Source organism: Balaenoptera ricei, chromosome 1 (genome assembly GCF_028023285.1).
Source record: "Balaenoptera ricei isolate mBalRic1 chromosome 1, mBalRic1.hap2, whole genome shotgun sequence".
Classification (NCBI taxonomy): domain Eukaryota; kingdom Metazoa; phylum Chordata; class Mammalia; order Artiodactyla; family Balaenopteridae; genus Balaenoptera; species Balaenoptera ricei.
In genome coordinates this window covers 108,889,133-108,912,451 of record NC_082639.1, presented here as the reverse complement: position 1 = coordinate 108,912,451, position 23,319 = coordinate 108,889,133, and the positions used below count along the sequence as shown (strand labels likewise).

Genomic DNA, 23,319 nt, shown 5'->3' with positions numbered 1-23,319 from the left:
CGTGCAGCAACGAAGACACAACACAGCCAAAAATAAAATACATTAATTAAAAAAAAAAAAAACTAAAAGAGTTAGGCAACAATGTTGAGGGTATAACAGAAACCATGAATGTGTGATCCTTGGAATGCATCATCCATTGGAATGGTATCAATCCATATATTTCTGCTGTCTTCTCTAGCAACACCCAGCTGCCTGGGTACAAGAGCAGAGAAGACACATTATTGTACAGATCCTGGATCATGATTTGTAGACAGATGAAGAGGATTGACAAGGGAACAAGGGGATTGAAGGTGCTGGTGAAAGATGGAAGCCACCCAATTCAGACTGGCAAGGTATGTTAAACTCTGGTCAAGAGAAGTCTTGATAAGGTCAAAGAGCAGATGATTTAGAAGTGAAAGTGGTAAAACTTGAAGCCCACGCAGGACATGGTGGCAGAATGATGTTGGAGTTTAAGATTTCAGAGTTGGAACTCTTCCATAGAATGACAAGGGCAATAGGAATGGGTGTTTTAAGTGGAGTAAAGGTAAAGATCATTGGAGAGTTAAAGAACTAAGGGAGTTTCCATATCCAACTGCCAGGGTAGGTGGCTCATGTGTTTGAGATTTTGTACTGTTATCTCTTATTAAACCCAACTGTATTTTTTTTTTTATAGCTACTCTATTTATTTATTTATTTATTTATTTTTAGCTGTGTTGGGTCTTCGTTTCGTGCGAGGGCTTTCTCTCGTTGAGGCAAGCGGGGGCCACTCCTCATTGCGGTGCGCGGGCCTCTCACTATCGCGGCCCCTCCCGTTGCGGGGCACAGGCTCCAGACGCGCAGGCTCAGTAGTTGTGGCCCACGGGCCTAGCTGCTCCGCGGCATGTGGGATCCTCCCGGACCAGGGCCCGAACCCGTGTCCCCTGCATCGGCAGGCAGATTCTCAACCACTGCGCCACCAGGGAAGCCCTGTATTTTTTTTTATAAAAGGAAAATGAAAGTGTCTAGCTTAGTAAATGACAACAGTAACAACAAAAGAATTATGGGCTTAGAGTGTTGGGTCAGTAAATCAAGGTGTTTAAATGAATCCAGAATTGTGCAAGCCTAGGGGGGAGAAGATGAAGCCAGCTGCCAGTCCTGGTGTAGGAGTGACCAAGAATAGCAGAGAATATGAAGGAGAGTTTAGCTTGATGGGATGAACTCCAAAGCAGGAGAGGTAGCATGCAAATATCTTGGAAAAATAAGGGCCTGAAAAATGACACGAGGGAACCAGGAGTATCTCTGTTCCCCCACTTTCTGATATAGGAGGGAAAAACCCTCTAGGTCTGCAAATAAAGCTGTGTTTGGGGATAACCTCAGTGTAATTTGAATGAGTGGGTTGAGGGAAATTCTCTAAAGAGGAGTTTCTGTGTGAGGCATCAGAGAAATGAGGGGACCAGGGATGAAAGTATAAGTAGGAGAGATCTGCACTTGGGGCAGGGTCCAAAGATTATAGAGATGGGAACCACTTGTGCAGTGAATTAGCCTAAGGTTCCCAACTTTGGTTCAAAAGTTGTTTGGTACCAGTCTTGACTGAAGGCCCCATAGGGCTATGGAGTCCAATCTCCTCAGGCCTCCCTCTCAGGGTTCTGAGGGGAAGATTAAGCATTCCATCTCTGAGAAGACATCCTAGGAGAAAGAGAATGGAACAGTAGCTTGAACAATGATTACAAAGAGGAACAAGTAAGCTAGACTAAAGCGAACAACTGGAGGAGGGTCCTTCATTCACACCTTTATCAAATATTTATTGAACTCCTACCAGGGCTTTGTCTTGTTCATTGCTATATCCCCAGCATCAAGTGTTTGGCACATATGGGTTCAATAAGTATTTGTTGAAGGAATAAATTGTTCACTAACTTATGTTCAGATTAATCTATAAGTATTCAGAAAACAATAAAAAGAGTTTGACCTCTTTCAACAGTCTCTGAATGGCAGCAGCAGTGGATAAGCAGGGAAATGAGACTTCTAAATGAGAGAACAATGTTGGAAGGGTACTCCCCACACAAAGCTGGGTCTCTCTTTTGGAAAACTTCTAGATGAGCCACATGACTAAGAACAGGTAAAGGCCGAGTGCTCAGAAGGTCAACCAAGCATAGCTTTTCTGTAAAACATTAACTTATGACAGGAAGAGAGCACCAAATACTGATAACCACATTGTGGTAAAGTGGCCTCTTCAGGTAAAAGAAAAGTTTTGGTATAAACGGAAGTTTAGTGACAGAGGCACTTAGTGTTTTTAGATGGACTTTTTTTGAACCTTCTTCTGACATATATTTATCATGGGTAGATAATAGAGATTAATGCAAAATATGAACTCCTAGTTATTAAATCTTTATTATTATATTTAGATTGAAAAGATTGAACTGAATAGAATTTACACAGTACAAGAACTTTTCTCAAGTTATTCATATTAACTGCTAGAGCTACATACCTATCAAGAAGCATCATTCTTGATCAAGTGCCAGCTACCTACCTACCTTACAGTCCCAAACCCAATTAGTAACATCAAACTGATACTTACGCTAAAATATTTATATTTTTAACTGCATATAAAACTCTCATGGTAGAAATTCGAACATAAGCAGACCTATGGGGGAAATATTTTTTGGGGGGGTGGGGGGCAGGTAGAGACAACTTTATCTTCTTACCCAGTCTGAATCAGGTGGATTCCTTGAACTGTCTTTCACCAGCACCTTTAATCACCCCACGTAGATACCACCTACTCAAATATACAAAGGAAAGACCTGGAATCATTCAGCGATCATGAGTCCTGGTTTGACATTAAAGTCCATGTCTGGGACTTCCCCGGTGGCGCAGTGGTTAAGAATCCGCCTGCCAATGCAGGGGACACGGGTTCGAGCCCTGGTCCGGGAAGATCCCACATGCCGCAGAGCAACTAAGCCCGTGCACCGCAACTACTAAGCATGCGCTCTAGAGCCTGCAAGCCACAACTACTGAGCCCACATGCTGCAACTACTGAAGGCTGCGTGCCTAGAGCCCGTGCTCTGCAACAAGAGAAGCCACTGCAATGAGAGGCCTGCGCACTGCAACAAAGAGTAGCCCCCGCTCCCAGCAACTAGAGAAAGCCCGTGTGCAGCAACGAAGACCCAACGCAGCCGAAAATAAATTTAAAAAAAACAACAAAACTGGTAAAGTCCATGTCTGAAGCACCTTTTATGATTAGGAAAGTCTGAATCACCCTCAGACTTCCCTCCATTGCATTTCTGAGTCATTTCCTTGTCCAGTGACCCAAATTGTGTACAGCTACATGCAAGAATTATCCAAAAGTACAGAGTTTAAAACTAAAGGAACATTTGAGATCATTGAGTTCAGTGAAACACTGGCCAAGAGATCATGCCTTTTGTCCAGTTGCACAGCCTCCATCAGGCAGCTTTTCCAATACCCAAGGCCCTCTTCTCTAGAAGCTGACTTTACAGCAAATTTGGGACTCCAGCTTAAACTTGTTTTTGTTAGGAGTAAACAAACAAAATACTTGAGTTGGAAGTTTGAGAGGAACTCAGGGCCCAGGGTAACAAGCTGGCATCCCATGGTATTCCCTTCAAGTAATTTGACCTATCACTGGTGCTCCTGCAATGGACCGAGGAGAGGACTCATGTAGGACCAGAATATTCTAACTTTCAACCTTGGGACTATTGACATTTTGGACTAGATATTTTGTTATGGGAGCTGTCCTGTGTATTTTAGGATGTTAACAGCATCTCTGTGCTCTACCCACTAGATGCTCAGTCAGGACAATCAAAAAAGTCCCCAGACATTGCCACATGTTCCCTGGGATCCCGTGGTTGGGAACCACTGTGCTGACTAAAGGAAGAGGTTCTTGTAACTCAAGCCTGGGGCTATTTAATCCTCTCAGCAGTGCCTATTCTTATTCCTACACCCTGGTGCCTGGTTTCTCGCCCTCACCTTTCCCTCTGGGGCCACCTTGCCTTCATCAGATGGGATCCTCCGACCTCTCTCTACCCTCAGTGGCCCTGAAAGTGGCACCTGGGGTGAAAATGGGAAGCAAAAGTTTCTACCCTTCCCCTCTTGCACCAAGGGGATCCCCCTGGCTGGATAGGAATTTACATAATTGGTTAAAATAAGACAACGTGTATGCAAGGCTTAGCTCTTACCTGTAACTGCTGTGAATCAAGGAGAGAGCAGGGCTTTAAGCCCCTTTCCTATCTTGAGGGTGGGCTGGGAGGGAGAGATGAGGGCATACCAAAGGAATCTGCCCTTTCTGCACAATTTCCCCTTGACTCAGCGGTCCTACTTCCCCTCCCCAGCCCACACTCATCCTCACCAGTGCCCATATTTAGACACTGCAAGCCTATGTTGTCATAGAGAGACATAAACCAGCTGGTTGCTATGAAGGTTTATACACACACACACAAACACACCCTAGGGTACGGCCCAGGCTGAGCAGTGGGGATGAATGGCAGTTCTCACTGGGACATGCATTTTTTCTTTCTCTTAATTTGCTATTGTCCTACCTCTTCTATTCTCCCCACATTTTCATGCTTCTCATTCCTGCTCCCAGATGACACTTCCCACCGACCAGTACTGTTCTTAAACATCTCTCTTGCCTCAGGAAGTCACAGTTTAAGAACAGAATTACTTAACCTTTTTGAACTTCAGTCCCTTAATCTGTAATATGAGGATAATTATAATAAAAACCTTATATGGCTTTTGCTAGAATTAAATTGGATATATGTAAAGAAACTTGTATCATGGCTGGCAAAGTACATGCTCAATAAATGGAATTTGTTCTTATGCTAAAATAAAAGCCTGCTCGGGGGCACCTGGGAACCAACCACAGGTGCCTTTGGAAATCTTGGCTTGTGTGTCCTCTCTGATAGTAGAAAAAAGCTATTGTGGGAGTGTCCCTTGTCCTGTAGAATGATGGAAGAACAGAATTGTGTGGGAAGATTGCTTTGTTTTTTGCCTTTGTTGTACTCAGCTGGAAAGCTGTTTTGGGAAGGAAAATCTGGGTATATGATCTCTTCCTTTCTGTAGTTTGAAATGAAAGCCACAGGAAAGAAAAGACACAATACATAAAATCACTGCCTGGCTGAAATGGAAGAGTATAATGGAGGCAGAGTGCTCTCTGGGCCTTTGGCTCTGGCTACCCTTCTCCAGCAGACCCCTATCCAAGAGCAGGCTGCCTGTGCTGGTGTAACAGGCTGGGGCTTATTCCTACTGTAGATTCTGTGCATGATGTCTACTGAATTTTTTTCGAAAAAAAAATAAACAAAAAAACCTGGAACTTTCTAATATCAGATAAAGGGCAGGTATTTCCAACCCTGAAAATAGGTAAGATTTCTCTTCTTCAGCTTGAATTTAGTGTACAGCTATGTTCCTGCAGGAGGTCTCAGTTCCTCCCAACACACTGAGAAAATAGAAGAAAACATTATGCACCTTGCATTTTCACCTCTGTCCTATTTCACAGAATAGATATCACTATCCTATTTTTACAGGTTAAAACAGATCTGATTGAAAAAGGAAAGATAATTTCTAAACTAAGAATTGTGGTTACATCTGGAAGGGAGTTAGGGGAATGGGATTGAAGGTGATAACCAAAGGAAAGTTAGTCTCATCTTAATGTTTTGCTTTTTTTATGAGAGTATTTATGCATTAATTATGTGATTAAAATTAAATTTTGAATTAGAAGGTAAGACTATTTTACAGATGTTTAATGAAGCTCAGAAAAGGTAATTTATCTAAGGTCATTTGGTAATTGACAGACTCCAGGGTCCATGGCTCTCCCCACAAACAACAATGTCCTAGGTACACCCTCATGGAGAACTAGGTTTGGAGCCAAGAGGGAGTCCTGAGCGTTCCCTCTCATGGGCGGTGGGGTCATTGTACTGGGCCCAAGAGATTAGCTTGGCTTTTTTATCACTAAAGGGAGGCATAACCAAACCATGTCTGACCAACTTGATGACTACCCTGTGACTTGGCCTGTGAAGTATGACTAAATCACATAGATTTGAAGGTAGGGAATGGGTAAGGATGTAAAGCAGGTTGATAAAGGAGATTATGTGTTACACTTAAGATTTTAACTGGATGTTTCAGCTGGGGTACCAAGATATAATAGGTATGAAATTCCAAAGGGAGACACCAGACAGAAATGCAAAGGTTTAAAGGAAATTAACAAGGACCAGTTCCACAAGTCTTGAATCCTCATTTCAAGAGTATAAAAAGTGGGGATAGGGCTTCCCTGGTGGCGCAGTGGTTGGGAATCTGCCTGCCAATGCAGGGGACACGGGTTCAAGCCCTGGTCTGGGAGGATCCCACATGCCGCGGAGCAACTAGGCCCGTGAGCCACAATTACTGAGCCTGCGCGTCTGGAGCCTGTGCTCCGCAACAAGAGAGGCCGCGATAGTGAGAGGCCCGCGCACCGCGATGAAGAGTGGCCCCCGCTTGCTGCAACTAGAGAAAGCCCTCGCACAGAAACAAAGACCCAACACAGCCAAAAATAAATGAATAAATAAATTTAAAAAAATTAAAAAAAAAAAAAGCATTAAGAAAAAAGATAACATTTAAAAAAAAAAAAAGTGGGGATAGGGTTTACAAATGAGATTTCTTTGGAGAGAGCTACTACTGTGTTGTGATCCACATCCAATCTGGAGGAGAGGGTGTGGGGAGTACTCCCCTCTTCTCAAGCCTAGAAGGAGGGGCCTTACGGGACAGCTGCATCTTGGAAGCAACTGCACTTCCTTCTGACAAAGGGTCAAATATACATGAATCCTGGGAACCAAGTATGAAGCCAGTGTAAATCCTGCTCAAGAGAACTTCCTGGACACATAGTGGGACTCTTTACAAAAGGTTCCGTGTAGAATGGACCTCTGGAAAACAGAAAGATGAGGGGGTAGTGGTGGCCATAGAAATACAATGCATCATCTCACTTAAGGGAAGCTGATATTGCCATTGAAAGGCCCAGCAGGGAAGCCTCTGATGGATCCACACAAATGCCCATGAGACAGTCAGCTTTCAACATCAGCATGAGGAGAGCATGAAGCCACCAAGAATATTCCTCCCTTTTCCTTCTGCCCCGTTCTCGGAGGTGTCAGTGTCAGCATCTAGGAAGTGGAGGAGAAGCCAACGACCACTCTTCCACAAAGGCAAGCTTGCAGGCTACACCGATCCTAGCTGTGGGGTGAAGACTCTGTTCTGCTACTTAAAGTGATCGCAAGACTGTCACCCAAAGGTGAAGAAATGTTGGGGGGGGGGGATGCTGGAATTTTCATCCAGATCAGAGGGAAACATCTCCTACTGAAATAAATTTTTCAGTGGCAGGAGACAAAATTAAACTTTAATTTTTACTACATCCCTTCAGTTGGTACTTGTTAAACATTCCAACTATCATCTTTATATTCTCTGAGGCATTTAACTGGCACGCATGGAATGAGATTATTCCTTCCAGTTTGTAGTCCAAAGAGCCTTTGAAAGGCTAAGATCCTCTCCACCATAAAACAACTCAAAAGAAGGGAGGTTTAGGGATTTGGGGTTTGGTAAATCTGGCTGAGACCAAGGGAATTTAAAGTAGACTCTTAGAGTTAGTTGGAACCTTGAAGATCATCTAGTTCTAATTCCTCCTGAATTAATCTTTTCCAGAGCATCCCTGACAAGTGATCATTTAGTTTTTTCTTGAATAACTCCAGTGTCTTAGAATTTACTACTATCTTCACCCTCATTAAAACTCTTCGAGGGACTTCCCTGGTGGTCCAGTGGCTAAGGCTGTGCGCTCCCAATGCAGGGGACCGAGGTTCCATCCTTGGTCAGCGAACTAGACCCCGCACGCCACAACGAAGATCCCACATGCCGTAACTAAGACCCAGCACAGCCAAATAAATAATTTTTAAAAATAAAATAAAATAATACATCAATCGACCCTCATTATAAAAAACAAAACAGGGACTTCCCTGGTGGCGCAGTGGTTAAGAATCCGCCTGCCAATGCAGGGGACACGGGTTCGAGCCCTGGTCCGGGAAGATCCCACATGCTGCGGAGCATCTAAGCCCGTGTGCCACAACTACTGAGCCTGCGCTCTAGAGCCCGTGAGCCACAACTACTGAGCCTGCACGCCACAACTACTGAAGCCTGCACGCTCTAGGGCCCGTGTGCTGCAACTACTGAGGCCCGTGCGACTAGAGCCCATGCTCTGCAACGAGAAGCCACCGCAATGAGAAACCCACGCACTGCAACGAAGAGTAGCCCCCACTAGAGAGCAGCAGCAACTAGAGAAACCCCCCTGCCCGCCAAAAAAAAAAAAAAACACTCTTCATTTGAGGACCACTTCTCTCTACATCTCATTTCACTAGTCTAAACATTCTCCCTTCCTTCAGTTATTGCTCCTTGACATGGTATGGACTCCTGGCATCTCCCTGACTATTTTCTAGATGAGCTCAAATTGTGTCAATGTACCTCTCTAAGTCTGGTCCAGATGTGACCTGAATCAAGTAGAAATAAATCATCACCTCCTGGTTGTAGACTTGGACTGTGAGAGAGCCTTAGGTCCCCTTAGATTTTCTTCAGTACTAACCCTATCACACTACTGACTCATTAAAACTAACTAAAACCTAGAGATGTAATTTTGGGGATGAGATAGGGTTGTTTTGATTTTATAAATAATATATGAATACAATTACTTTATAAAACTTGTAAATAATAGAGATTAAAATCGTCATTCAAAAAAACTACAGACAAAGGCAAAGTCTTCCTTGATCATTAACCCAAATCCTGGTCCTCTAGTTATGTATCCTTCCAGACTTTTTTCTATGTATTTACATGGATATACAGTTACATGTAAAAATATGTAGTTGTACAGGATTTTTAAAACATAAATGGTATCAGATGGTTTGTGTTATTCTACGTCTTCTTTTTTCACTTAACATGATTCAGAGACCTTTTCATATCTGCACATATAAAGCTATCTCACTCTTTGTAGCTGCTATAGTAAGGATCCCATAGTATGAATGTATCACAGTTTATCTAACCATTCTGTTGTTGGACATATAGATTGTTTCCAGTGTTTTGCTATTACAATGTTTCACAGAAAATCGAATTGAACAATTGCAGGCTCCACTGTCAGACTTCACAGAGGAGAAGTCTGAGTTACATATCCCAGGCCAAGAGGAGAAAAATTAAAATTGAGTAGTAAACCAAGTTTACTACCCCTTTCATGGCTAGTCCCCTCATTGTTGTTCCTTTTTTTTTTTTTTTTCTTTCAAGAGCCTCTTGGCTAGTCTTGGCCCTTTGGTCTTACATGTAAGTTTTAGGATCAACTTATCAATTTCCTTATCTGGAACTGCATTTAGTCTATACATCAGTTTGAAGGAGAACTGACATTTTTACAATTATGAGTCTTCCTATATGTGAATACGGTTTGTGTCTCTATTGGGTTTTGCTTAATGTATTTCAATAGAATTTTATAACATTCTCCATATAGTTTTACACATAGTGGTAGAGACTGCTGGTTATGCTTCCTTCCTTCTATAGTACAGAATCCTCAATTTTTAGCTGGGCACACAGACACTCACAATAATGACTGTATTCTTAGAATAAAGACTCCCTTGCAGGTAGGAGATGATGTAACTAATTTCTAGCTAACAGGATATTAACAAAAAAAGGTATGCAACTTCAGGGAAGTGTCAATAAAGAAAGCTAGATACCCTTTGCTTTCCCTTTTCTATTGTATTTCCCGCTGGTTGGAATGCAGATAAGATGGGTAAGGCTAGCTGTCTTGGACCATGAGGTAGAAAAGTATGTATGAGGATAGCAGAAGAACACAATAGAAGGAATATGAGTTCCTGATCATTATGGAACCACTATGCCAACTCTGGGTTTGTCAGAAAGGAATAAGAATGAATATTGGATAAAGCAACTAGCAATGTCTGTCACACCTTGTGAAAGGCTACTGAACCCTAGTTCTATGCTAGTGTTACCTGTGGAGACTAGGGCCCGAAATTATAATCTTATAGGCAAAGATGATAGATTACAGTGTTGTGATGGCAAGGTAGGAAGGTACTGATACTGAAGGCACAGTATGAAAGAGTATGGTATTCAGTAAGAAGTGTAAGAAATGTCCAACTAAGCAAGAAGTTCAATTAATGATTTTGACATAAAAACACGAGATCAACTTTTTAGTGTGTGATCAAGAATAATCTTTAGAAATTATTTATGGTCACGGGGGGAATGTTTGGGAAAAATTACCTACATTTTAGAAATAAGGCAAAAAGATGACTACATGATCTTTTAATATCATGTTAGAGCATTTTCAAATAAGTCCACCTGAGGGTCACTAGATTACCTTGGTGAATGTTATTTTATTTGATTAGCACCCAGGAGTTTTACAACCCTCAAAAATTAGAGGGGGCTTCCCTGGTGGCGCAGTGGTTGAGAATCTGCCTGCTAACACAGGGGACACGGGTTCGAGCCCTGGTCTGGGAAGATCCCACCTGCCGCGGAGCAACTAGGCCCGTGAGCCACAACTACTGAGCCTGCGCTCTAGAGCCTGTGCTCCGCAACAAGAGAGGCCGCGATACTGAGAGGCCCGCGCACCGCGATGAAGAGTGGCTCCCGCTTGCCACAACTAGAGAAAGCCCTCGCACAGAAACGAAGACCCAACACAGCCAAAAATAAATAAATAAATAAGTAAAAAGTTGGAGCCTTCCCGCCCCACCCCACCAGTCCCTTTAAAAAAAAAAAAAAAAATTAGAGGATAATGTGATTGAGTATGGTATGAAGAAGCCTTAGAAATAGTTTATAAGCAAAAGATTAGCCTCAATTTAGAGAAAGAGAACAAGGTGCTCCAGTAGTTCTGGAAATTTCTATCAGTCGAGTAGAGAGTCTCCCCAAACTTGAGTTACATACAGGGCCTCAAAACAAAACAAAACAAAAACAAAAACGCTGCTTTATTAGGCTGAGGAATAAAAGGGTTGAGTAATTAAGAGAGACGGTAAGGATAAGAGCAAGAGTTTTTTTTTTAAGATTTTTTTATATTTATTTTATTTATTATTATTTATTTTTGGCTGCTTTGGGTCTTTGTGCCCAGGCATGGGCTTTCTCTAGCTGCAGTGAGCGGGAGCTACTCTTCGTTGAGGGGCACAGGCTTCTCATTGCAGCGGCTTCTCTTATTGCAAAGCACAGGCTCTAAGCGCGTGGGCTTCACTAGTTGTGGCACATGGGCTCAGTAGTTGTGGCTCGCGGGCTTAGTTGCTCCGTGGCATGTGGGATCTTCTGGGACCAGGGCTCGAACCCGTGTGCCCTGCATTGGCAGGCAGATTCTTAACCACTGCACCACCAGGGAAGCCCAAGAGCAAGAGATTTTTAATTAGGAGGGAAGGCAACATGAGATATTAAGTATGCCCAATTTCAGGCCCCAAAGAGTGGAGAACAAGACTATTAGAGTGGACTTCCCTGGCTGTCCAGTGGTTAAGACTCCACACTTCCACTGCAGGGGGCAGGTTTGATCCTTGGTTGGAGAACTAAGATCCCATATGCCAGGACTTCCCTGGTGGCACAGTGGTTAAGAATCCACCTGCCAATGCAGGGGACATGGGTTGGATTCCTGGTCCGGGAAGATCCCACATGCCACGGAGCAACTAAGCCCGTGCTCTGTAACAAGAGAAGCCACTGCAATGAGAAGCCCGTGCACCGCAACAAAGAGTAGCCCCCCACTTGCCACAATTAGAGAGAGCCCACGTGCAGCAACTAATACCCAACGCAGCCAAAAATACATAAATAAATAAATAAATAATCGATCCCACATACCTCATGGTGTGGCAAAAAAAAAAAAAAAGACTACTGGAGTACCTCTTAGATCCTATATTAAGACCTTTTCTTTGTCTATTTTGAAAGAAATTATGCAAATGAATTCTCTGAAACAAAGGCACATTTTAAGGAGGAAATGTGCTCACAATTTGGGGACATTTCAAAGCATTCATGCCTACAAGAAAGAATGACATAATCAAGATGTCAACAATGCTTTCTTTTCCGGTTCAGGACTGTGGCCAATATAGTTATCCTAAGAACAAGAGCCATTCTTGATATGGAGTGTGTACAAATCCAGAGGCTCCTGTGACTCTGAATAATGCTAGGGATCAGAAGACCCTCTAAGTGAAGTAAAATTCCCTGAGGACAGGACCTCCCAGACATCCTGGAAACATGCTGACTCCTTGCCTCTAAGCTGCATAGATCCTTTCCCCCACTGGTGAGAGTAGTGGCTTTCTAGGGTAGCCCATAGTAGTCTGGAAGGTGGTCTACCTGTTGATCGTGTATAATATGGATGCCTGTTTTATGATGTCACACTCCATTCTTTCATCCTCTTAGTCATCAAGCCCTGTAGACTCTGCCTCCACAGTGTCATGTTATTTTTTCCATTTCCACTACCACCACCTGAGTTCAGGTCACCACTAATTCTTTTTTTTTTTTAATATTTATTTATTTATTTGGTTGCGCCGGATCTTAGTTGCAGCAGGCGGGCTCCTTAGTTGTGGCATGCTAACTCTTAGTTGCAGCATGCATGTGGGATCTAGTTCTCTGACCAGGGATGAACTGAGGTCCCCTGCATTGGGAGTGGAGTCTTATCCACTGTGCCACCAGGGAAGTCCCTAATTCTTGCCTATCATATTGCAGTAGCCTCCTAATTTATTTACTTCCAATCCTTTCTCTCTCGATCCATTCTAAAACCAACAACTAGAGTAATGAACCTAAATAAGAGCATATATCATGGCACTCTAGTTCTCAGAGGTTCCCAACTGTCTAGAAAAGTTCTACGCTCTTCAACTGGCTTTCAAAGCCCTCAATAATATGACCCCATCCCGCTTTTCTAGCTTTTGTATATCCCATATTAGTAAACATTCAGATTTAGCCATTCAACAATGGAGTGTTTGACATGGGTCAGGCATAGCTAGAGTTACAAAGGGAAACACGGTAAGTGTCCTCATCAAGTGGACAGCCAGTGGAAAAGAATAAAACTGAAGAGTAGCCCGCGTGGAAGAAGGAAAACCAGGAGAGTATTGTTCCCTAAAAAGCACATGAAGAAAGTGTTTCAAGAAGGGAATGATTAAATACATGTTAAATACTGCTGAGAGGTCAAGTAAAATGAGGACTGCAAATTAACCACTGGAGTCTGGTCATGTGGAGGTCATTGCTGACACTGACAAGAATGGTTTCAGTGGAGTGGGGGGAATGAAAGCTTGATTGGAGTGGGTTCAAGAGAGAAAAGAAAGTAAGGAGGCTGAAGATTTTTGCTACAAAGGGGAACATCAAGAATTTAGGTTCAAAAAAAAAAAAAAAAAAGAATTTAGGTTCTAGGGACTTTCCTGGAGGTCCAGTGGTTAAGAATCTGCGCTTCCACTGCAGGGGGCACAGGTTCGATCCCTGGTCGGGGAACTAAGGTCCCGCATGCCGTGCAGTGCGGCCAAAAAGAAAAAAAAGAATTTAGGTTCTAGGGAAGGCTTTCTAAACATGTGAGAGAGAATATCAAGTTTGTATGCTGATTGATGAAATGATTCCATAGGGAGACAGAAAGTGATGATGCAAGGGATAACTGCAAGTACTTGAGTAGGCAAAGAAGATGGGATCCAGTGCACAAGAGGTTGATCTGAGATAGCAGAGAAGGTTCAATCATTTTAAGCGCAGGAATGGCGGAAAGAATGGAGACAGAAGGAGTAAATTAGTAGATTTGGTGGTGAGAAATGAAGTTTTTCTCTTCTGATTGCTTCCATTTTCTCAGTGAAGTAAGTCAACAGCTGAGAGTGAGGAAGGGAGGAGGGAATTATGGAGGCTTAAGGATAGAAGAGATGATGTGCAACAGTCACCTTGGATCACAGGAGAGTGAGTTGATTAAGGAAATGCAATAGGATTACTGAGCACTTGAGATTTCTGGCTGTAATTAAGGTGAAACCTGCAATGCATTTCCTTTTTCAGCCTCTGAAGAAGAAAATGCTTTTGCACGCCAATTTGCTCAACCTCTCTCCCCTTGATAAAATCGCATTCTAGAAAGCAAAGCAGAAAAAGCTACCTCTTCCATAAAGTCTTCTTCCTCTAGCTCTCCTAGCCCAAAGTGAATTTTCCAACCTCTCAACTCCAATATTAAGTTGTTGATGCCTCCTATAGAGCATAAATTCTATCTCACATTATGGTTAGTTGCTGTGCAAGACTGAAAGTTCCTTAAATAGAGAAACCGTTTCTTATTCACTACAGCCACAAGATGTTTCTCTCCATCCTCTCTGCCACATATAAATCTCCATGGTTCTAGGTCTTGCCCAAATATATAATTGTGTGGTATGGATGCCCTATTTCCTTACTAAACTGATATTTTCGGGAATAGGAACCTTGCTCACCTTTCCTGCTTATGTCCCTCAAATATTTTGCTCTTGAATTTTAGCTATTATTATTTTTACAGGGCTTTTAACAAAAAGAGGTTGCTTCAATTAATGTTAATTCATACATACGGTATATACCAGGATCCTTGTCCTCAAGGGGTTGACCGCTAGCGTCAAATGTCTCAGAAGAGGTGCTGACAGAGCAAGGCTTGTATGTAAATAGCACCAGAGGGTAGAGATGGGGAATGGGAGAAAGCAAACAGGGAGACAGGAATAAAATTTAGGTGGAGCAGAACAATTTCGTTTTGTCAACTTACATAAAATGATTCTATAGGGCAGTCCATGGAGCGTCCCCATTTCCAAAGAGCTGAAGATGTACAAAATAACGACAGGTCCCCAACAGTGCCCTCTTATTTATCCATGTTATCTAAGACTGTTGTTCCCCATCCGTGTTAGAATTTACTCATTCCCTTTTCTCAAAGTCTGAGCGACTCGATGGTTAAGGCTTTGGTGTGGGGAAAAAACCTCTGGCACAAAAACAACAGCAGGGGCTCGCAAATCAGGGTTCAGGGAAGCCCAGAGAGAGCCATCATTAGCAGGCCCAGGTGAGCGCGGGGCAAGAGAGCGAGCCCACCAGCCCAAGCGCCTGAGCCGCCGTTACGTAACCGGCCGCGAGAGGTTCCGGAGAGCCGGAAGCCCCGCCCGGCCCCAGGCCCCGCCCCTGCCCTAACCCGCCGCTTAGGTGTCGTGCGCAACCCTCCGGAAGATTCCGCCCTTTTCACCATTTTAGGATACAATTTTTTTTTAAAGAGTTGCTGACGCCATTGCGTAGGACTGGCCCTAAAACCGTGATCTAGGAGCGCCTCTCTCAGTTGTTACTTCCGCTCTTCAAGAGAGGGGTCTGGGGCTGCCCCATTTTTCTCAGTAGGCGGCGGCGGCGGTTTGAGATGTTCGGCCTCAAGAGAAACGCAGTAATCGGACTCAACCTCTACTGTGGGGGGGCCGGATTGGGACCGGATAGCGGCAGCGGCGCCTCCGCTCCAGGAAGGCGGCTTTTGGCTGCGGGAAAGGAGGCCACGGCCGGGCGAGAGGTAGGGGGAGGGGAAACCGGCGAGGTGATTGGCGGAAGCGCCGGCCCGAGCCCCCCGGCCACTCTCGCGCCCGACGCCCGGAGGGTCGCGCGGCCCTCGCCCATTGGCGCCGAGGGCCCCGACGTCACCGCGACCCCCGCTAGGCTGCTGTTCTTCGCGCCCACCCGCCGCGCCTCGCCGCCCGAAGAGATGGAATCCTCGGCCTCCGACGCCATCATGTCGCCCGAGGAGGAGCTGGACGGGTGCGAGCCGGAGCCTCTAGGGAAGCGGCCGGCCGTCCTGCCTTTGCTGGAGTTGGTCGGCGAGGCCAGTAACAGCCCCGGCAAGGACGGCTCACTCCCCTCGACGCCGCCCCCAGCAGAGGAGGAGGAGGACGAGTTGTACCGGCAGTCCCTGGAGATTATCTCTCGATACCTCCGGGAGCAGGCAACCGGCACCAAGGACGCGAAGCCACTGGGCAGGTCTGGGGCCGCCAGCCGGAAGGCGTTAGAGACCCTGCGACGGGTCGGGGACGGTGTGCAACGGAACCACGAGACGGCCTTCCAAGGTAAGGGGGTTATTCGCGAAGGCCGCGCTGCCTTTTTTCAGCTCTCTGGACTCACCCACCTTTGGTGGGTGGAAACCGAAACGAGTCAGTGTTGAAATGACTCTCATCCTATTTCAGAAACCAGAATATTCTGGCCGTGAGTCATTGTTTCCACCCACTTGATTCTTTTGGAAATGGCAGCTCTGCTCAAAGCCCGGAAAGGGTGGGATGTCAATTTTCAAGTGGGATCAGCCTGAGTTCTATAGAGCCCGAATAGCGATTTCCCCCGCCGTGGGTGGGCAGGCGAATCGTGCCCTGGTTTAGACAAAAGAGGCCGTGAAAACCTGCATGCTTTTCTTCCTCTCAGGCATGCTTCGGAAACTGGACATCAAAAACGAAGACGATGTCAAATCTTTGTCTCGAGTGATGGTCCATGTTTTCAGTGACGGAGTAACAAACTGGGGCAGGATTGTGACTCTCATTTCTTTTGGTGCCTTTGTGGCCAAACACTTGAAGAGTATAAACCAAGAAAGCTGCATCGAACCATTAGCAGAAAGCATCACAGATGTTCTCGTAAGGACAAAACGAGACTGGCTAGTCAAACAAAGAGGCTGGGTAAGTTTGTTTTAAGGTTGAGGAGGGGTCTTGGAGTGAAAATGAAATGGAAGATTTTATAGAGAAAGAGGGAATAGCTAAAGGTTTTTAAGATGTACAACTCGGTTTTCAACGCCCTAACTTATGGACCTCTGGTTGCTTGATGTTGATTTAAGTAGTTGGTCCTTAGAGATGGTGGTATGACTGTCTTGAATTGTTGTATCAAAAATCCTGGTTTTCTGTAGGCTGTTTTACTGGTTAAGAAATAAGAATCACCTGGGCGTGATAGCAAATACATTTTTGAGCGTGCCCCACCTCCCTTTTAATTGCATAATGTGTCTCCTTTGCAGTCTGGAGGTAAATAATAATTGGTTCGTCATTGCGTTTGGGGGGGAAACCTTAGGTATTTTAATTAATGTTTTCTTTGTAAATAGTGTTTTTAAGCCACTGGAAGCCCATACTTGAAACTGCTTTTTGTTTGTTTTCTAGGATGGGTTTGTGGACTTCTTCCATGTAGAGGACCTAGAAGGCGGCATCAGAAATGTGCTGCTGGCTTTTGCAGGTGTTGCCGGAGTAGGAGCTGGTTTGGCGTATCTAATAAGATAGCCTTTTAAGTGCAATAATTGACTCTTAACCAACTCCAGCCACCAAAACCACATACGCCTGCTGTGAAATCAGATGTATTTATGAAGTTGGACTTAAAGCTGTGCAGGCCATAACCTCCAGGAGTTCTAGTCTAGCAACGGAGAAAAGCAAGCGGCAGGAGGCTTATGGCTAACAGGAATAAATACATGGGAAAAGTAGTCCCTCTTGAAGAGTCACTGTCTGAAAGAAGTGAAAGAAGCGGAGTTCAGTTTCAGCAACAGGCAAACTTTGGGAGGCCACGGAGGAGGACTTTTAGATTTAGTGAAGACGGTAGGGTGGAGAGACTTTAATTACTTTGCCTAGAACAGGAAAGTGGCCAGTAGCCAGGCTAGTCATAGAGTTCATTAAATATGCCCACTGAATCCATTAACTTCTATAGTGTTAAAATAGAAGCACTAACAACGCCAGCGGCATGTGTAAAATGGATTTAAGCTATAAGTAATAGAACCTATGACTAGAAGCCTCAACACTGTACAACAGAGTGTGAAGGGAAGCTTTATCCTCTATAATTAGCTTTCCTAGATGTGCTTCTTGAATAGAAAGTCCAATGCTCAGGATGTTTATACCTGTTCTACTCTGGTTTGGTTTGAGTGATTCCTAGTTTATTAGCCTAGTGTCATGGCCAAGAATACTTGACTTAAGGCTCAATTACAAATCTGGAATATGCTGTTTTTAAGACAAAAACTTGTAACCGTCTGTAAAAATTGTATATATTTTTACAGAACATCTGTTTGAAATGTAAAGGGAGAAAAGTCTGAAATTACATTAGTTTTTTCATACCCTTTTGAAATTTACAACTTCTGTAGTTAGGAACCTGTTTCTTATAGCTTTTTCTATTCTAAATTTTGTGCTAGTCAGTTCTAGATTGTATACAGAACCAACTGATGTAATTGTATGCAACCTGGTTGTAGTACAACAATTCTGATTCATAACTATGCAGGCTTTAATTTTCCTATCTGATTTTGGTAAGTATTTCTTAAATAGCTGTTTGGGTTTTTTGTTTTTGTTTTTAACCTGGGGCTGAGAAATTGAGGAATGGAAATTAATCCTTTCACTTTGTTACATGTGGGTTTTCAATAATTGAGTCAAGGTTTTAAGGATTTATTGGGGGGGCAGGGCACACAGGCTGATGACTTACAAATAATGGGCTCTGATTGGGCAACTACTCATTTGAGTTCCTTCCATTTGACTTAATTTAACTGGTGAAATTTTAACTGAGTTCATGAGCTCATCTTCAAAGCTTTTGCTAAAAGATTTTCAGCTGTTCCAAATGGGACTTATTAGGAGTATGTATAAAAAGATCACATTGGGTGGATGAGAGACATTTGATCCCTTGTTTGCTTAATAAATTGTACAATGATGGCTTGGAAAAGCAGGCTATAGTCTAACCATGGTGCTATTACTAGGCTTGCTTGTTAAACGCAGGTCTAAGCCTAGTGAGTTAATAAAACGAATACTTATTTCTTTTCTATTAATGATTCTCAAACTTTGTTTCAAATTTTTGCATTGGCATCTCTATGGACTTCAGACTTGATGTTTTATCAAACTTACCGTTTATTTCCTATCCTTCCTTGAAATATTTGCTGCTTGTTCGGCTCCCTCTACAGATATTTATAGTTCCTACAAATTTACCTTGCCATCCCTGAACTCTTACTAACCCTTTTAGTTTTTGGCACTAGGAACCTAAGTGACCGCCCAAGGAGTCCACAGACCTTCATCCTTCTTGAATTTTATCCTTAGGAGGTGGCAGTACAATGGGTGCCGACAGTAACAGTGATGAGGTGAGAAGAGTCCCTTTTCCTTGGACTAGTATCTTATTGGTTGTTGCTTAATCCTGTCTTTGGGGAGAAATTTTCAAAATCCCCTTAGGGATTTTCAGAGGAGGGGATGATAGGTGACTTACTCTAGGTTCTTTTGCATTTGAATATGCTCACTTAAAATTATAGAAATTGATGGGCTGTTAAACCTCAGAGTTATATAAAAGCTACTAGTAAACTGAAGAAAACTTCTATAGTGGAACCAGGGTCATTTTGAAACTTTCAGCTTCTGAAGGTGACCTTTAGTATGTAGACTCCAGACAAAAATAGGCATGAATAAAATGACTAAGAATGTAATAAGGGAACAATTGCCCTGCCCGCCCATCTCCAAGCCTTAAGGTCATCTAGCTAGAGCTATTTTTATCTGTGTATTTATCATTCTTGATCATAAACCACTTATTTATATCATGTCTATCTCTAAGGACCTAAAAGCACTTTATATAGTTAATTAATCTTAAGATCTAGTTAAGGTGACTAAAAAGGCCTGTCTCCCCATAGCCAGTTGTGGAAATAAGCACAGAGCTGTAGATTGATGGAGTTTAGGGGCCCCACTTCCCAATTTACTAGGTGTGACTGCTGAAATGTAGATGAGAATCTTCAGTTGCTATTTTGGGTCAGAGGCTGTGAGGGCTTAGGGAGCCCAAGTGCTTTGGGGCAGGGTGGGTGATTCTGTAGGGAGAAGAGGCACATGTTTTAAGTGCTGACTAGCTGCATAGTTCAGGCAAATCCTCCAAAATGGAAAGGGAGGGGCTGCTTGGAAAGATGGCTCTCTCAGCAACTTCTGTCTGTCTGATGCTTCTCTCAGGGAAAACCCTGCAGTCCTCTAGTGTCGTCTGTGTACATTCTGTTGGGGGTGAACACCTTGGTTCTGGTTAAAACAGCTAATGCTGTTGACATCTGTGCCAGGAAGGGTTAGGACCAACTACAAACTAATGTGGGCTGTAAAATGTAGTGTGTTTCCCTAACTTCCTGTTTTTCCTGAGACGAAAATAATAAATCTTTTATTCAAATGCAAGGTGTGGTACGGGTGTTTTCTAATCAATGCCTGTTTTCCTTCCCCCTCTTAGGCAAGCATCTGAGGGAAGTCAGCTGAGCAAACAAGTATAGGTGAATTAAGCAGCAAAAGCCCCATAAAGCTGATTTGCCTTAGAGCAAAGGTCAGTTCCATTCAGAATAACCTCTTCTTTCATTCAAATTAGAGCTGTTGGGCTTTTTTTTTAATATTTTTTTGGCCACACCGCATGGCATGTGGGATCTTAGTTCCCTGACCAGGGATCAAACCCGCACCCCCTGCATTGGAAGCACAGAGTCTTCACCACTGGACCAGCAGGGAAGTCCCGGGCTTTTAATTACATGTATTACTGTTGTACTTTGGAGTAGTTCAAAAGTGCAACAGTATATTTAAATACAAAAATCATAATCCCCATCCCGATTTCTTTTAGTCACCAAATGTTGGTATAACTTGGGGGTAAGAGGGTTCACTACAACAGTTATTGTATCTCCCTATCTCACTCAACCTTGTGAGTAAAGGAGCTAGAAGAATTAACACCCAAAGTTAAGTTTCCGTAAGGTTGTTGGTACTAACCTTTCAGTACCTTTCCCCTTTCCTCCCAAAAAGGAGGTGAGAATAAGCAAGTCGATTTCAGAAGCCCTATCCTGTCTTTATTTTCAGCTACCTTGAAAGGGAGCAGAATCACCATGGAAATGTGCAAATATGAGGTTTGCATATTGGTTTTAAGCCCTGAGCACCAAATGCTAATCATGCAAACAGGATTCTGCGCTTTTCCCCCTTCAGGTTTTGTGCATTTCTGTTTGGCAGCCCCTCTTTTTCTGCAGCCTAACTACCAGAAGATGGCAGTTTTTTCTCATTACAAAGAAAGCTGTTTTGTACAAATGAACTCCCGAACAGGTGTGGAGGGAGAATGTAGCACAGGACATGAGAGCCCAAATAGTGGTCAGGGTCAAGTCCTGCTGTGCAAATACTATTGCTCCCATTGCTCTGTTGTGATGTGAAGCTATTTCTGTGGCAATATTCCTTAGTTTAACACCTTAAAAACTTGGGTCAAATGGTAACCAGTAACATGAGTCACTGAGGGAGTCAAAATAATCAACACTTCCCCTCATTTGACACAACCAGACTTTTTCTTTCAGTTCCTGTTTTGCGACTTTAGTGCTAGCTCTTGCTTCAGACTGTTTCAGAACATTTTTCTTAAAGCAGTTGTGACAGCTGGAGGGTTTTACAAAAGTTAAAGTGAAATAATTTGTACAACTGGTGTGTAGCACGGCTCCAGCCAGATGCCCAGAGCACAGGCCATTAATTCCTGGAGTTCAAGATGATCAGCTGAGTCTGTCTTCATTTATCCTAGTTCTTTTTGGCCCCACTTTTTCAATGATTACAGAGCTTTGTCTTCTGGAACCCTCCCACACTCTTTAAAGGCTTCTCAGTTTCAAGATTTGAAAGCTTAACTCTGTCCCTCTTCTTTAGTTTCAAAGTTGTTACAGTGTTATCTTAGTTATGTGAAGCATGTGGAAAGTTGGGAGTTGGGAATCTGCCTGCAGGCAGATGTAACAGACCTCTCAGGGATTCTGTGTTCTTTACTAATGATTCTTGTGAGGTTAAAAAAAAAAGGGGGGGGGGCAGGCTTTTGTTCCCACGCTATACCTGGTCTTTTCTTTTGCAGTTCCTTTCTTTACCTGCATAGCATAATAGTTCTTGACTGTTGGGAAATGTGTTTGGGCCAAGAATACTACTCTGGATTTTACCCCTTCCAAGTATCCATTTCCATGGCTTGTCTCTGCCATTGGATTTCTGTATTCTTACCCACTTTGCCTTCTCTCCTTTTCCCCTGTTCAGGGGTTACTTTAGTTTATTAAGAATGTTTCAATACTTCAATGAACTGGGACATTTAATGAGCTCAAGGCAGCCAAATGTTTGTTGAGTCTCTTCATTTGTCCATTACCTGGCAGGGGACTGCTTACTATGCACCATGCACTTTTGGATGCTGGAGTTATGAAAAGACTAATTCTTACCCTCAACACAATCAAAAAAGACTAGGGTGGAGTGGGAGGTTGGGGTTAGCAGATGTAAGCTTTTATGTATAGAATGGAAAAAAAAAACAACCAGGGAACACTTGAAAGAAACATGACAACTAAATGCAGGGTGATTTTTGATTGGATCCTGGATGAAAAAAGCTATAAAGGACTTGGGAACAATTGGGAAAATTTTAATATGGGCAATATGTTAGACAGTACTGTATCAATGTTAAATTTCTTGAATGTGTTAATTGTGGTTATATAAGAAAATGTTCTCGTTTTTAGGAAATGCATCTGAAGAATTTATGCATAACAAATCCATGGAAAGAGCAATTGTAGCACAACGTTAAAGCTCACAGTCTAATAGGAGTGATAACGTAGACAAAAATAATTAGGATAACAGTACACAAAATACTATAATAAAGATATAAGACGAGGTGAGACAAAGCAGGGTGACAACTTCTGGAAGTAGAAGGTGGTCAAGAAGGCTTCAAAATAAACATTTGAGGTTGGACCTTAAAATGAGTAGGAAACATGCACAAAAGCATGGAACTGGGAAAGAACCTCTGGTGGGGGGTAGGAGAAGGGGGAGATGTGTAGATAATTTTTTTTCTTCTCATTTCATCTTCCCTCCCTGCCTTCCTTCCCCTTCACCATACATGGCCAGTGAAGGTAGTATCTCTTCAGTTTCTTCCATTTAGGGCCTTATATAAAAGTATTGGAAAACACTGGTAGGAAAAAAAAAAAGATGTCTCTTTGGTCTTAGAAGTCTGAATTTGGTATAAATACACACAGCTGGGTGGACTGCATTTATTTGGGAAGTAAAGAAGATAGACTCTATTGGCCGTTTCCTCTGTCTTGTTAAAGTGGTAGCCCTGAACACACACAACATAAGGATCATAGCCATCACTGGATCCTGGTGTAGGAGCTGGCATTGGCAGACGTGCTTTGAATAAAGTTGTCTTAAGAGCATCACCTAAGTTCGCTCACACATCTCACCAGCCATCTTCACCCACCGAAGTTCACATAGTCAGGGAAAGGAACCAGGTTTTTGAACATGGACCCGAGACTGCTCTGCTCTCTGCAGAACAATTTAATAAAGAACAGCCCCCAAAAGTTATTTAACTGGACCCTAAGATACTGAATGATGGCTCCACTCTCCCTAATCCTGTTCCCGTGGGAGACTCAATTACAGCTATTCCCGTCCTGGTTCAAAAACGCGTTTGCTCTGACTGCCCGGACTTCCCCACAGGCTGCATTCTTGCCCA

At 43.3% G+C, this 23,319-nt stretch overlaps 1 protein-coding gene and 1 long non-coding RNA gene across 3 annotated transcripts; one reads left to right on the top strand and one right to left on the bottom strand.

Moving 5' to 3' along the window:
• Positions 1-1,335: 1,335 nt before the first annotated feature.
• LOC132351615 (uncharacterized) lies at positions 1,336-14,805 on the bottom strand. Of its 2 annotated transcripts, none has more exons than XR_009498410.1 (3): positions 14,663-14,805; positions 2,661-2,734; positions 1,336-1,644 (listed from the first exon to the last, which is right to left on the bottom strand). It is a non-coding gene; the product is annotated as an uncharacterized LOC132351615 (long non-coding RNA). The 2 variants fall into 2 exon arrangements; XR_009498411.1 differs by having other exon boundaries at positions 2,661-2,731.
• A 401-nt stretch (positions 14,806-15,206) lies between these two features.
• On the top strand, positions 15,207-20,033 carry MCL1 (MCL1 apoptosis regulator, BCL2 family member). The gene is made up of 3 exons (XM_059930344.1): positions 15,207-15,983; positions 16,330-16,577; positions 17,046-20,033. Exons 1-3 carry the CDS (start codon positions 15,293-15,295, stop codon positions 17,160-17,162), a joined length of 1,056 nt encoding a protein of 351 aa, XP_059786327.1. The 5' UTR covers positions 15,207-15,292; the 3' UTR covers positions 17,163-20,033.
• Positions 20,034-23,319: the final 3,286 nt, after the last annotated feature.